Source organism: Apaloderma vittatum, unplaced genomic scaffold (assembly GCF_000703405.1).
Source record: "Apaloderma vittatum isolate BGI_N311 unplaced genomic scaffold, ASM70340v1 scaffold3608, whole genome shotgun sequence".
Taxonomy (NCBI): domain Eukaryota; kingdom Metazoa; phylum Chordata; class Aves; order Trogoniformes; family Trogonidae; genus Apaloderma; species Apaloderma vittatum.
Genome location: NW_009730057.1, coordinates 37855 through 54004, shown reverse-complemented (window position 1 = coordinate 54004; position 16150 = coordinate 37855). Strand labels below are relative to the sequence as shown.

At 38.6% G+C, this 16150-nt stretch overlaps 1 protein-coding gene across 1 annotated transcript in view; it reads left to right on the top strand.

Annotated features, from left to right (window-relative positions):
• The first annotated feature begins 3732 nt into the window (after positions 1-3732).
• The window catches only part of INTU (inturned planar cell polarity protein), a 38141-nt gene continuing 25723 nt past the window's right edge, over positions 3733-16150 (top strand). Inside the window, exons 1-2 of the mRNA XM_009874632.1 lie at positions 3733-4204; positions 14016-14101. Coding sequence (XP_009872934.1) covers positions 3733-4204; positions 14016-14101 — 558 coding nt within the window. The remainder of the gene's footprint in view (positions 4205-14015; positions 14102-16150) is intronic.

The window sequence follows — 16150 nt, the reverse complement described above, 5'->3', positions numbered from 1 at the left end:
GGTTCGTGTGTTAGAAAGGGTTCAGCGCTGGGGGGAGGCGAGGAAGCCGCTCGGCAGATCGCTTCGCGGGGTCCAGTCACGTGTGTGGCCGCGGGGGGGTCCTTTATTTGGTTTTAGTCCATATAGAAGCTTACGCTGACTTAAAGCAACTCCGCAAAACAGTTTAAATGTCACTTTCACAGTCTGTTTCAAGGCATTTTGTGCGGCATGTTAGTTTCATGCGGTGATGGAATAGACGAGACTTACATGGGCGAGTTTGGGAGCGTGTTTAGGTATATGAACTATATTAAGTACCTCTGGCTCAGTGAAGAGCAGAGCTGTCAGATGTACCTGTCCCTTAGTTTGTTCCTGTGTTTATACGCCAGAACTCAACATTTCACATATTTATGTCTGAAGCCGTGGTGGGTGGTTGTTTTCCTTTGGTCTGTGTTTGAGTGTGGTTTTTTTTCCTTTTTTTTCATCTAAAATACTTATTTACTGGTGTTCTTCATATGTGTTCCACTTTTTTCAACACAGAACACAGTACATAATACTGTTAGTTAAGTTAAAACGCCTTTTTTCCACTACTGCATCAACAGAAAGGTAAACTTTTAGGTCTAAATAGTCTCTTGTGTTGTACCTTAATGGCCCAGTCTTTTGAGTACAGAAACAAGAGGTTAAGATATGACTTGTAATGAAAAGGGAGGGAGAAGGATAGCATGGTTTTGTGTAGTAACAGGTATAAAAATGATTTTTTCTGTGTTTGAAGATAAGGGCATTTGTTTCTCAATAGATGATCTGTATGTCATGATTATAGTCAGATGTGTTTGATCAAATTGAATAAGGACCTTGGGGCTGGTTTTCTGAATTATAAGTTCCTGACTTCCAGAATTAACTTCTGAGAGTTGAAGCTGTGCTGCTCGATACTGCAGCTGCTCTGACAGAGCCCAGGCACATGGAGCAACATTCCTGTAAGGGAAGGCGCTGGCATGACCCAAGTGCTGCTTCGGCAGAGCTCTGTGATCTGGTGCAGGGCCTGTTTTCAGATAGACGTGTGCAGTGAATGCCTCCATGTGCCATCGTCCAAGTAGCCTGTTGGGGTATTTTTTCTATAGTTTTGTCTATTTCAACCGAGATGAACATTTGCTGTCTCTTCCAGTAATTGTGATGGCTCAAAGACCTGGAGGCAGCCACAGCAGTTATGAGGACAGTAGTTCAGTGTATTCCAAATTGGTGCCTCAGTCTGAAGCTCTACTTTGGCCTTGCATAGGCAAGGCTTAGGAAGACTGAAGGTGATAATCTTCAATTCTGACAAGTCTCATGTGGATGTAATTCTCTCAAGTGCTTCTGTTTGAGTCAACTCAATGTAAACAGTACCTGCACTTTTTTTGGGGGGGGGAGTTGGTCCATATAGTAGGCTCTGAAAAAATAGAAAACACAGCTGGAAAACTCAAGTGTATGAGCTGTTGTGCAAATTGAAGTGTTGTCATCTACCCTAAAGAAGAGCTTTTCCAGGTAGCACAGTCCCTTTGTTAAGAGGTTATAGAAAGGGTATCATACATGTAAGGGTTTTCCCATATGTTATTTCTTGGTAAATTTCTCATGTTTCTTCCATCAGTTTTGTTTTTTCAGATTTTGTTTACATGTACCAAAATGCAGAAGTACTTCTTAAAAAACCAAACAAACAAAACCACTAAGAAACCCAAACAGCAAGGAAAAACTGTTATGCTGTTTCTTGCTTGCCACCTTTTAAGAGATGTTGGATCACATAATTGTCTGGCTCTAACAGGCTCTAGGTGTTGTTCTCCTTCTGGTATGTTCTTAAGTAAGATACCCAAGATCTTGAGTAAAACTTTGTAGAAGGTGCAAATTCTGACTCACCCATGACCATCAGGAACAGCCAGATTATCGCAGATGATAGCTCCTCTTTTAAAACCATCAACTTGGTCAAAATAATAAATGCTGAGAAAGTACTTGATACTACCTCTTGTCTGCATTATCAGTAGATCTGTGTAAGTCACTGGGGTTCCAGTAAGTGCGTAATGTCCCTTTTTTCCTTAGTTCAGCCAGATCCTTTCTTTGAGCCCATAGAGGTGCTGTGTTGCAGTGTCCTTGTGTAATGTTCTCTGTTCAGCAGAACTTGGCGACTGTGTTGTTTATCTGTGTATTCAAATTAATGCCCTACTTGAATTAAATAACACTAATTTAAACAAAATTTCTGTTCTTTAGTCAGTGAAATTAACTAGATCTAGTATTAAAAAAGTGACTGTGTGTTAAACTTAAAATAATTAAAGATATTAATATGGTGTTTATATTATAGTTTTTATTTAATTTTTATCAGTGTGGTTTCAGATTCATAGAAAGAAAGACCTGTTTGTCATGTAGTCAGGAAAAAGGAACTGGGCTTGTCAGTTCTGGAAAAATATTCCATACAAAGCATTCTAGGTGTTCCTTAATCCTGCTAACATTGATTTTTATTTATTCATTGATTGATTGTGCGTGCGTGACCAAAAAGCTCTCTTAATATTTAGCTTAATTATTTTAATAAATCACTGAGTACTCTTACTTTGACATATCAATCCTCATGCTTCTACGATAATACTCTCTGGTTCATCTTGAGTGGGGGAATGGACCATTTGGCCTGTTGCCTCTCAGCTATCATTTGGGTTTGTTTTTTCCCTCAGCCAGAAGAGTACAATTTCCTTCAGTCTTTTCCCCTTTATAACATGTTTATAAACTACTTAATATTTGTTTCTGTGCTCTGGGCATAGTCCAGTTCTTACATCTTTCTTAAAATGTACTGTCCAAAACTGGACGTGGTTGACGTGTTGCCATTGCCAAATTAGGACAAAAAATGATGAGTGCTGTGCGGAAGGTATTCCTGCTCATGTGTCCCGTCACTGCTGGGCCTTTTCTTTGCAGCAGCTCGTTGCTAGTGCCCGAGTGATCTGCTCCAGCTGCTACAGCTTCTTCTGTAGCAGTGTTGCCTCTCATTTGTTGCGTGTTTTTTGCATACGAGCTGGAGTACGCCAATTGGAATTGGTCTTTAAAAGGGTTACTTAGGTATTGTCTCTGGGTATTTGCTTATATTGAGGTAACTTTAAAATGTTCACATCTCTCCAAAGGACTTGCAGCACAGTCATCCTCAAAAATGCGTAAAGGGAAAAAACAATGGGAGAGAGGAGCACGCTTTCTTTAACGGAAAGCTTCATTGTGCCCATGAATGTAATTGGTAATTAAAAGGTGTATGTGAATGAAATGGTTTGGGGTTGTTTTTCTCTTTTTTTGTTAGTTTTCAGAAAAGAGAATATTTGCATTGGCTGGTTTCCTCTAAGGTGTTTGAATAAACTCTTGTGACATCTGGGAGGCAAGTCTTTCCTTGCTATGTCCATTATTTGTCTGAGTAGAGCTCTTGCGCTCATGGTGAACTTGAAGCAGTTGAGCTTTCAATAAATTAGAAGATCTCTGAAGTCCCTTCCAGCCTAGGCCATTCTATGATTCAAGAGGCAAATTAGTTTTTGGTTTGTCTTAATTCTTTTTCCTTGCGCTCTTCCTGTTGTCTTCCTATGTGAATTTAGCATATGTCACTTGCATCACAGTCTCCATACCAGAGCTCTCACTGATCATTGTTCTTTCTTTCCCAGTGACCTTGAGCCTGAATGGTTGGATGGCGTGCAGAAAAATGGGGAATTATTTTATTTAGAGTTGAGTGAAAGCGAAGAAGAAGTTCTGCTTCAGAACAGCTCTCCAGAGATGCCGGCTGTGAATCATGTCAGGTTTCGTGAAAACGAAGCTGAAGTTATTCAAGAGGCATCACGAAAAGAAAGAAAGTGTGAACTGAAGAAATTGACCAAAATATTAAAAAAGAAGAATCTTCTACTGAAGCATTCTGCCAAGAAAGGCAGTGGAGCCTCTGATGTGCACTCCCCTGGTCCTACTTCCATTTTGAAACACCAGCCTCCTCAGAAAATGGGTGTCACTGTTCAGCAAAAATACAAGGATGTGTATGTTTATGTAAACCCCAGAAAACTGCACGGTGGTGAAGATGAGCAGCACAGGTTGCTGGAGGCCTTGGTAGGCATTGTCCATCAGTCTTCATGGAGCAGCAGAAGAGCAGAAAAACAAGGCAGGAAAGATCAAGTCAGAGGAATGGATGAAGAAAAGCTTGTAGTACATGGCTTGGTGCCAGGTAGTTCAGCAATGAAAACGGGTCAAATCTTGATTGGTAAGTAATTAGATGAATACTTAACTTCTGTGCTGTTTCTTTAAAATGAAGGTTTAATTTTTTTTCTTCCTGCGGCAGCTGACTTGAATATTTTCGACATAAGCAATTGCTTACAACTGTTTCATCAGTTCTTGTTGGGTTATTTTAAATACATGTCATTGTATCTGGTGTTGAAACTCCAAGAGGGTAGTTTTAGATTAGATGTAAGGAAAAAATTCTTCACTATTCTGGTGGTGAAGCACTGGAACAGGTTGCCCAAGGAGATTGTGGATGCCCCATCCCTGCAAGTGTTCAAGGCCAGGTCAGAGAGGACTTTGAGCAACCTGGTCTAGTGGGAAGTGTCCCTGCTCATGGCAGGGAGATTGAAACTAGATCGTCTTTAAGGTCCCTTCCAACCTTACCTGTTCCATGATTCTATATTTTGTTAGCTATTCAATTTTACTATGTTTGTGGTTTTAAGAACATGTGACATTGACTAGGTGTTAGTGTAGCAAGGAGATGACTATCCTTCCAAGTGTACAGGGAGTGAGCAGTTTGAACTTGGAGCAATGAATACCCCACCTTTAATTTAATGTAGAATTTGCTCAGAAGATAAGCTATGGTCTTCAAAATACCGTATTTTGTTTTCATTGTCTTCCACCTCATCCCCGTTAACTAAAAAACTTTGTTATATATGCTTTAAATGGGTTTAGTACCATACAGATGATGAGAAAATACCGATTAAGATACATTTGTTACACATGTTCTGCAAGCCTTGTTAGGATGTTCTGTTGAGCAAGTACAACAGCTGCTTCTTCAGCAGTGGTGATCTCCAAATACATAGCAGGACTGCAGTTTGAGGAGGCAGTGAGCCAGTTTAGCAGCTCTCCTGTATGTTGGTTTGGCTGTTGTTAGATGCTTCCATAAGATGGTGCAACTAAATAACTAGGCAGAGACCTAACCCAGAAGAAAAACTGCCTGTCTAGTTTTTGCTGCCGTAGTTAAACTTGAGTCACAGAAGGTTTGAGAAACACCTGAGTGTGAGTAATGGAAGGGGAGTGAGTTTCTGTAGCTGGTAGCAAAGGAGCAGAAATACTCCCAGTTGCAGTGTGCTGTTAAAAGCACTTGGCCCTCACAAGACACCAACACTGGACACAGTATATGTGAGACAGCTCCCCTATGTCTGTCCAGAGCGGAAGGTTGTTTAACTACTGATAAAGCCGGTCCCTCATAGAGAGATGGAGCAAAGATATGCTGGGGTTTGAAAATCATTCAAGTCTTAATACTGTAGCAGCACAAAGTCAGCACGAGTGCTCTTGAAATTCCAGAGCTATGTGTGTAAAAAGGCAATTTGTGCTTAGACTGGCTGATTTTTCTAGGATTTGTTGGTAAGGATGCTCGAGAACACTCCAGAGGGAAAATTGGCAAACTATCAGATTTAATGAGAAGCGACTGAGTAGTCACTAAGTGGGGGAGGAGAGAGGGAGCTTCAGCTTGATCTACTTAATGGTATTTAATCTAATTAGTGTAAGAGTGGATATTTATAACATGTGAGTTAATTTTGGGACACAAATTTTTCTACTACTGCATGTTTGTAAGAGCAGGTGTGAAGTCAGAACAATGTGGGCAAATGCCAGATCCAGGAGATAAAGCTGACCACCTAAAGGGCAGTGACATTTCATTGGCAGCAGTTAATGCTTCCCAGAGCTAATGAGGACAAAACCTGGAGGTTTTATTTTGTTTTAAATAGAAGCCCATTTCTACTGGATCTAACAAGTCTAGCAGCTCTAATATATCCTAGGATGTCATCAGCCAGTATAGGCTTAGTTTTGTACATTGGAAAGAAATACTTCTAAGCATACTGTAGTTATTCTGCTCTTAACTGGGAAAATGAGCTGTATTCTGTGCCAGCAGTAGGAAATGTATAATTTTCATATAAAAATACTTTGAGATTATATATCTGTAGTAAGCAACGAGTACTCTATTTTTTACACGGTTTCTAGAAATAGGCATGCTTTGCGTAAATTAGATGCTTAGGTTTCAGTGCTTTCTGCATAAAGAACAGACACTGAAAACTTTTTTTTTCTAGTCAAAAAACTGTCTGGTCTTAGTGCTTGTGCATATCACATCAGAGGGTGAACTAGCTATGGTACACACCCAAACCCTGTTTTAGAAGCAACTGTAGTTCAATAGTGTCCTCAGATTCTCACAGGATCTGAAGTTGAACAGAAAGTTCAAGAAAAATACGTCAGAACTTTGTTATTAAAAGTAAGTTTTAGGAATCTTGTTGTGAATTGTGGAAACGATCAGTAAAGAATATTTCTCTGGTCAGTTTAAAATTGAAGTATTTGAATGCAAGTTAGCGGCTTTTCCAGCCATCACAGAGGAGGACTGCCTCGGAAGTGTAGCTCAATGCCTGCTGGCTCGTTTGGTGATAACTTTGTTCCTCTTCTTTGACCAGAATATGTGTAGAGTTTGTTTGCTTTCTAGTATTTTAATAGATTCTTTTAATAGTGTGTGTGATATGAATACTAAGTATATTTTCCTTTTAAGATACATGCTTTAAAATGACCTGCTGTGATCTTACTAGTGACCAGTTTGCAACACACATTGCAGACCAGCAATTTTGACCCTGGGAGTTGTTACTGAAATGAAATTTCTGCCAGTTAATACAAAACTTGAATTCACTGTTTTAGATACATAGAAGATGAAAACAAAACAAGGCTCCAAACAATTACGAACAATTAAGCAAATGCCTCTTTCGTTTCTTTCTTCAGGCTCAGCTTCAACCAAACACCTCTTCCCTTTCCCAGTCTTACGTACCTGTGTTTTCACTGAATGTTAGGGCTGCATGTCCCAGCTGCTTTGGTGAGGTAATGGGTGGCAGAAGATGGTGGAATTGCATGGGTGATGTCCTCCAGCTGGTCATTGCTTCTTTCTCATTTTGCTGTGCTGCAGTGTCACTCCTCCGCAGGCCACAGCCCTTCAGGGATGGGTCCACTCAGTGGGCTTACAACCCTTCTCTTGGTAACTGCTGTCTTCTCTTAAATACGTTTGGGCAGAGGTGCAGTGGCTCCTCTAGCTAGACAATATTTGGGTGTGTGGTGAGTTGCCTACACCACCTTTGGAACTGGCAGCACAGGGTGCCTTGTGATGTCCTGCGGTGGGGCTCGCTCCTGCAGCACCCCGCTAGCAGAATCCTGCTGGTTATGCCCAGTAGAGTGTTCCGATTCTCTTGTCTTACTTAAAATTTGAGCTCTCTATTTTTCCCAAAACTTAGGTTTGTAATAAGTTCAGTAATAACCAAGTTACTGATTATTTTGTATTTCCATTGGCGAATTAATTTGTCAGTGGTATTTTCAACTAAGACTGAATTGTAAAGGAGACTAAACTCTCCTTTTTTTTCCTCACTCTAAATAAATAGTTACAAAATGCGTATTGCTTTAGCATTTTTTAATAGAAGGAACTGTGTTTTCCCCTGCAGATAGTCACTTTCCTCAGGTGGCTTACTCAGTTTCTTCTCATATGTGTTTGCTTTATCGTTCTGAACACTTAAAACATCTGTTAATTGTTTGTGCACTATCCTTTGTTTTTTGAGATTGCATATGGAAGTCATCAGTCTTGTTGCTGTATTTCATTAACCAAGTAGAATGCAGGCGCTGACCATATGAAAGTAAATACAACAGTTTTGAAATTAAAAAAAAAAATCCCCTGCTGCTTTGTGACTCTGTAAGAAGATGCCACTCGATCCATGTGTTGTTTATCAGGTCATCTATTTTATATTTAGCAGTTCAGCATCCATCCTAAATTTTTAAAAGAAAAGAGCCCCTCATTGATTTATTTTTTTTCTCCCAGTTCTTGCTGTCACTTTCATTTTTGTTAAGATGAAATACAGTTGCTTTTATCTTAAGTGTCTCATTTTTGGCAAAACTTTCTTTTCTTGCTTAAGTTCGGTATTAATGATATGCGAAGCTTGGTGTGCTCTGTAGAATTTCCAAGTCCCGTATTTGAGTATATCGTCAAAGATGAAAAGCTCTGTTACATACTCCCTTTTGGATCCAGGCAAATAAGAGTTGTGATAGGAAATACTATTAGAATTTGACTTTTTTTTGTTTTTATTCCACCCTCATCAAACAGAAGCTGATCTGATTCACAGCAGGGGATACTTCTCATAAGTGCTTATGATCATCATCCTTACAGCAGTATAAATGGAAAAGTAATTCCAATGACAATGAAAATACCTAAAATGTCTTTAGTACTATGTACTGTTGTTGCCTTCTTTGAGATTATCTTCTGTTCACTGAATATCTGAGTGTCTTGTATGAATTCCCTTACCTGATCAGTCAGTGCAATTGTCAGAAAAGTATGAAAACTACCCTCATCCTTACAGCAGTATAAATGGAAAAGTAATTCCAATGACAATGAAAATACCTAAAATGTCTTTAGTACTATGTACTGTTGTTGCCTTCTTTGAGATTATCTTCTGTTCACTGAATATGAGTGTCTTGTATGAATTCTGTTACCTGATCAGTCGGTGCAATTGTCAGAAAAGTATGTAAACTACCCAGGGACAGGGATTGATCTTGGATAGTAGTAAAGATGGGCTATAATAATCTCGTTTTGAACAAGTATGCAAAAGATGCAACCTGCTGTTGGAAACTTCAGTTGAAATCTCCACATCTTGACTCCATTTCCTGGGAAGTGGTTTTTTTCTGTAGGTTTCTAATAAAAAAATTCTGTTCATATCATGTGGGGAGGGTTATCTATCTTTTTATTTTTTGCTGAATAAAGAAACGTTGAAGTGGTGATCTTCGCTCATCTTAATAGTAAAAAACAAATACTGCTGTTGGAGTTTTGGAGTTTGACAAACAAGGCCATCATTGCTAGAAATCCAAGTATACTTCTTAGATAGCATAGATTAGTGGTTTAATCCAGTAATCCATTTACAGAAATTAAGCAGCTTGGAGTCATCTTTGAACAATCAGTAAAGGCTGTTTTTGTCATTTGCAGGCCATGGAATTAAGAGTGCTGTCAGAAAAGTGTCATTGAAAGGACCAAAATACTGTGAGAGTTTGAGTTTTTCATGAGGAATTACCGTATATGGCATACTTGCTGAAAAGGCTCTCTCAAGTAGAGATGCTGGGCACGCAAGATAGAAGTATAGAGCTTTCGTAAGCTCTGCTGTGTTCTCACTGTGGAGCTTGGGATGTCGTTTATGTTCTCTTAATCTTCTCTTGAAGCGTAACAGCATTAGTTTGGGTAAATGCAGCCTGCTAACATATAAAGCAAGTAATTGATCTGGCTGTCTTCAGTGAATGTGTTTCATACTTTGCCTTTTTTGGAAGGCATTTCTGAACATTTATAAGTACTTCCACCAAGTCATTACCAAGAACAGAGGCAACTAAATACTGGCATTCCATGGAAAATAGCGTCCTCGTTCTTCTCCAATGTGTACATGATTTTAATTCAGCCAAAAATGTTCACTTTCTGTCACAGCATGGAAGTGGTGTTCACATATCAGTTGGCATCCACTGGCTTAATGCCAAGAACATCTATTTCTAGAAATGCTGCTTGCAGGTTTATCTCGAGGGAATAGACATTGAACAAAAAGAATAGTACTGTGCCTCAAGTGGCAAAGTGATAGGCTCTTCTGAAATAAACCAGCAATGCCACAAGTCTCAAAGGCTGTTCTAAACATTATCTTTAAAAAAGTAGGAATAGTTTCATCAGCCATGTGCAACCTAGGTGTTTGAGATGAGTATATGCTGTTCTAAGTTAGTGCTGACTGCATGCGAGAAATTTTTTCTAATGAGAAGATGGAAAGACACAACAACTGAAAGGGGGAAGGACTCCTTCTGTGTTCCTTCACTGTAGTAAAATTCAGTTCTGCTTGGTATTGTGTGGAGAACTTCTATGACTATCCTATGGTTTCTGTGTGGAATGAGAATCTTTTTATAATAAGTGATTAGAATTTGAAAGCTTGATTACTCATGATTATTGCAGTTTTTTTAAAAAAGTGTACTGTGTTTGTTCAAGAGAAGGATATGTATTTTTATAATTTTATTGGCCCAAGATCTGATATCTTGGAGCTGCCTGGTGAAAATTTATTTCCTCTAATTGCAGTTACTCACTGAGTCTCTGAAAATGGAGTTGACTGAGACTTCGTTCCAGTGTTCTTTGTCTTTTAATCTGTATGCTGATGACTTTGACAGACAAAAGCAATCTTTCTGCTGGTAGAAATGAAAGTAAATAATAGCAGATCAAGTCCTATTCTATATAGCATTATGCAGTGAAGTGTAGTGAAATTTCACATTATTTGATATCGGTTTTGAAAATGTTATTTCATGCAAATGTCTGCTTCTGGCAAGATTAAGAAGTTCACTTTTGGGGTACGGAAGAGAAATCAGTTGGAGGGGTTTTTTTGACAGCACAAGAATGATGGAAAAATGTTTTTGCAGTACCATCTGTTCAACTTTTCTCTCTCCACCAGTGAAATGTGTCTCTACATCTGAAGTTCAGCAATGTTTTAGCCTGGGGAAATTTGACTGAACTCTGCAACATCAAGTTAGATCAACTTAAACAATTGAAAGCATGAATTACTCTTTGATTTCATTTAAATTATGTTGTTTAAGCTGTAAGTAAAATTAGGTTAAACTTGATATATTCTCTATATTTTTTTTGGTGGCCTTAATATCTGAAGGCCTAAGTGAGTCACTTTGTCTAAGCTTTTTACACTGCTTGAGGAGAGGAAACACTTCTCAAAAAAGTGTAGATGTGAACTCTGAACAAAGGATCACTTGCCTATATGAAGTCTTTAGCTGGAATTAATTATCACACAGGGTAGCTCTTGTTGTCGTTGTTGAGACAGACAGGACACAACTGAATGGTATTAGAATGGCTCAAAAAATGGCTACTTTATTACAGAAAGGATGTGTCTTTTATACATAGTCGAAGGTACTAGAAGAAGGTAGTGTGGCCTTTGCTTATAGGTCAAACACTTGTTTTTCACATTCTAATTGGGTAACAATTAGCAGCTTCTGGCTGGGCTCATCCCTCCGGATCTTGAGGGAGAAAGTTCCGCAAACGTGTCCAAACTCAGTGCACACAACTTCCCATCTTAAGGGTACACTGGGAATTTGTCAAGGTCAATGTCTTCAACCAATGCCAGGTTACCAGCAGTCCAGCTGCCGTCCCCCACATCTTGTGGTTGTGTTCTGCTCTGAGATACTCAGTCTCCATAATTTTATGTTTTCCTATTATGCTAGTCAGGTTTTTCATCCTGTTACTTTATGGTTTCTGCTCTTCAAATGCTGTTGGGTTTGGCCAAAAGGGAGGAAGAAATGCAATATCCTCCACCCTATCCCCTAGTGATAAATGTGTATTTTCTTAGTTGTGCATCAAGTTGCTGTTTTCAAGTAGTGATGCAGCGTTTGCTGGTGAAAGGAAGGGAGCCTTACAGGATTGCTTTGGCTGTGTCCTCTGGAAAGCTGTTCCATTTATGGTACATGATTACATTTTTGTGAATTGGATGGAATAAATATTTACTGCTGCGCTGAAAGTTTTATGTATGTGTGCTAGGCGTGGAATAAATAAAACACTTGAGGTATACAATATGTAAATACTGATGGGTCTTCTCCTTTCCAAGTGTCTGTATGTTGCACCCTGGTTTAAGAACACTCCTGTGGTGCTAAGGTGCAGGTGTCTGCACAAAATGTCTGCAGCTTGTTTGAGTGGAGCTGTGGGATTAGATGACCCGACTGCTTTTATAACAGAATTGCTGAGGTCTCTAGCAAAGCAAACAGAACACAAACTATTTTTATTTCAGCAGTATTCCAGATGGGTGCAAGATTATGCCTTCTCTTGTATTTGTGAATTATTATCTTTAATACAATGTTCAACTAAGAGCTTGGTAATTCTGTTTATAACTGTTTGTTATGTTAGAGTAGCCTGAATGCTCTGCTTTTGATTACTAATTTTCAAATCCTGGGGCTCAGGCATGGGCTTAAGAGAGTTGCTTTTAAATGCTGTTTAACTTTCAACTTTGCTTTCTTTAATTTATTATTGTGTTGAAGATTTGATAGGCTAAAACTCCAATGTGCTGTGCATCAAGCAACACAGGGGTTAGAGAGAGAACTTCTATTACTTAAAATAGGAAGAACAATTCATGCCAAAAAATTATAGTATTTTTTGTGTGTATAGTAGAAGGTAAACTGTTAACTGCTTTTGCTGTAAGAAAGAGTAGGAATTATTTTTCTTTTAATGTAAAATAACAGTGAGCAGTTGGTTGTTGCCTGGTGTGTTAAAGAGGAATATAGCTCGCATATTGCGGGGGTTCTGTAGTTCCTTACTGACGGTTAGTTAAGAAGAATGTCCTTTTTCTGGAAGGAGAGGAGTGGGACTTCTCTGCCAGCAGTCCATTAAGAGAACTTGTCGTATGTAACATGACTTGTACCTCCTCTTCCAGCTTGGGCTGAAACTAAATAATGGGATCAAAGCTATTCATAGTGCAATGGCAGCAGCCTCGTTTCCTTAGAAAACAAAGCTCAAGAGTACCTGGTTTGAAAGAAAATAGAGTTCCTAAAATTTTTTACTTTCTTTTCAATCATTTATTAAGTGGCTTGTATTACGTGTGGCACTATTTTAAATGTAAATATTAATAAACTTAAAGAGGATGTGAAGGTACTTTTTAGGGGAGTCTTTGTGCAACGCAGTCAGGCCTGGTTTTCCATTTGCTCTTCCAGAGTTGCTGTTGGTATTTCTCGTTCACACCCGTAACATGTAAGAATGACCTTGGAAACAAGTCACCTTCAGTGTGAAATAAGAAGCTAATTTCATTACTTCTCGTTCGGTAGACAAAAGATACAAGCTAGAGACTAATCAATTTTATTTCACTTGATAGGACAGAAAGCAGAGACAACTGCAAGTGACAATGAGGAAAGAGAGAGAGATGATCATGCCTAATTGTTACTCTGAATATTTGGCTCTGAACAGGACCTAATGAACTATTGAGTTCTATGTCCTGGTGCCCCATGCAGTCAATTTGTATAGTTCTTTTAATAAATTTATGTTGCCGCATCTTAGATGTTTTGCCCTAGATGACCTTATTAGAAAGCTTTTTAGGAATGCCCTTTTTTGAGAATAGAGAACCTTCTAATTTCTACTCTGGCTGTTTATCACACTTAGTCTTTGTTCACCTACTCAGGTGGAGGCATGAAACGAGGAAGAAAAAATTATTTTCTGCCAGTTAGTGAACTAAGCTGAGGAACTGATAATATATGTAGAAACTGCCAGGACTGCTTCATAGAGAGGGGCTCAGGGTGGTGGGTTTCTCCCACAGTTACGCTCAGCCAGTGTTGAAACCTCTGGTGTAAGTGATGGCCCAGAACTTGTAGGTCGCTGCGGGAGAAGTGAGTTTTGCTCTGCTTGTGTAACCAGTCCTGTTGACATGAGTGGAGGTAGTGCTAGGGAAGGACCAGCAAGTGAGCAGAGGTGGTTTCACGGGGTTGGGAGGAAATGATTCTTGGGCATAACATGATTGGTGAAGTTGTGTTTTCTGATCAAGTAGCAAGAGTGATGTAAGCCTGGATAGAGGGGAAAGGCTTGGACAGTTTTTTCCTGCAAAATGATAAAAGTGTGGCAGTAAAACCTTAAGAACGCTGAGACAACAGACTAATGTTTCTAAACATAATAAATGCTGCATGTAGAAATGTCTACTTAAATGTAACAAAAAAAAGTGTTTGAATGTCATATCACCTGTCAAAATAGTGATTGGCTCTGTATTGTGATATAATACCACCTAACTTTGTCATGCTTTTGTCTGTTTTGTTTCCAGGAGATGCTCTGGTTGCTGTAAATGATGTTGATGTGAATTCTGAAAACATAGAAAGGGTTTTGTCTTGCATTCCAGGTCCTATGCAGGTACAGTCGTTAACATTTATCCCAAATGTCCTCTCTAAAATTAATATTGTTTCTAGCCTTTTTTTTCCTTGGGAAAGATAAGTTAGCTTCCTCGTATACTTCTTTGAACACATTGGTTGACTTGAGTCAAACTTAGCAGAATTAAACTCCAATATTTCTACTCCTAAGGTTTGTGAAAGTAGGTGGGTGCAAGTGACTCAAGCCAGTGTCCCATTCAAGGGCCATTATGCCAGTTCAGCTGTTGCATATTCTATTTGTCCTCAGCCTGAGTCAGAAAATACATGTGTGAGAGGTAGGAGGGTACTCGGAGGGTTAGACCAGTCATAACACCATTTTCCTTTGCCTGGTGTGAGAATGAAGGTACTCTCTGGTATAATTTTGACTATTTACGTTCTCTATGAGAACTAATAAGTAGGTATGTGCAAAGTCAAGATTTATTAATTTTCTTGTTCAAAACCCACCTTCATTATTTTGTTACTGTTTGCATCAAAATTAATTACTTCCTGTTGGCTAGAGGCAAGTAAGTCCTTTGAGACCTGCACAATCTTTTAACCAGGAACAGTTGTAGTTCTGGGCAAAAATGGCAAGTATAGTTGCTTTGAGAGCTGCTGTTCTGAATGCCAGGATCTCAGCAAATGAAGGATGAGCTATGATATATTGTTATGCCCTGTTCCTGCTGGGTAATAGAGCTGGAGATATGCAATCTGGCAATAACATATATGAAACAAGATATTAATGTCTACCCTGCAAGTCAGTATGTCAGTTGAAGAATAATAGTGGCTTTTTTGGTCAAAAAGGCAAAAATTGCTATACAAATGCTTAACTAAAATAATTAGTTCTTATCAATGCAAAACTTAAAACCTTGAGAGAGTAACAAGAAGCCTGAATTAACAAGTCGTTCTATTAAAGATTTTTAAGAGCGTTTAAATGGAGACATTTCGTATTGAAAGGTAAAATCTTGATTATTTCACGAATTTTAAGTCCTTTAAGGTATTTCAAAACTGAACAGTGATCAAGATTGATACAAGTGAGTAACAAAAACTGAGAAAAAAAAAAATCCCAAAAACCTGATGAATAATGTTTCTTCCCCCAAAACTTACTGCATATATTTTTTCTTCTAGCTGAACAGTAATTTTGGAGCTATAACTAAATAACACAAAACAACTAACTATTTGAGAATTAAATGGGGAAAACATTAATGACCTAGGATGTCACTAGCATAAAATCAAGTGTTTTCACTTATTCTGCTTAAATCTACTTCCTGGTGTACAGGAAGACAAGCTAATGGTTGCAGCTTAGAGATTTGAGATGGAGCAGGTTAAAATTACAGTGCCTGTAATGTCTTGGTGGTTTCTCCTCAGGTAGAATATATGAGATGTTAATGGTAGTCATGTTTTATTGTCCTGAGATAAAAAGTGGAAATTTTAGTTTTTGTTAAATATGCTTCTGTTGGCAAATTACGTAGTGTAAATGCCTGTAGAACTACATCTGCAAGCTCAGTGAGATGGAGTACTCGTGTGTCAGTTTAGGAAGCTTTCCAAGACAATTGACAGTAGGAAGCTTGCCTAAGCTACCAGAGTTGTGGTCAGGTATTGGCAGAGCTTCATGGTAGAAAAACCTTGACTTGCCTGGCTTTGACCAAATATGGAGTTGCTGTAACTGTTACTAGATTCAGAATTATTAAAAAAAAATGAGATCTTATGGTTTACTTAATTGTATCCTTACTAGATTAGAGTATACATATTACTTGTTGCTAAAACGCTGTGCAACCCTTTGTGTAGTAGTTACTTTTAATGCAGTGTTAAAGTTTATATTGTCAGTAAATCTGTCAAGTAGATAGCGATTACTTGAAATGTGTAACTGCTTGTCATGTTGGCTCTCCAAAACCTTTTATTAAAATGCAATTATTCCTTTTTTTACTGTGCAATTTGAGACAAGCCAGAAGAGCGATTGCTGAAATAGACCAGTGGAGAATTTCAATACAGAGTTTGGATTTTCATTTGTGTTTTTTTTTTTTATTATTTTCTGTTGTGGTATAAAACACTGTGT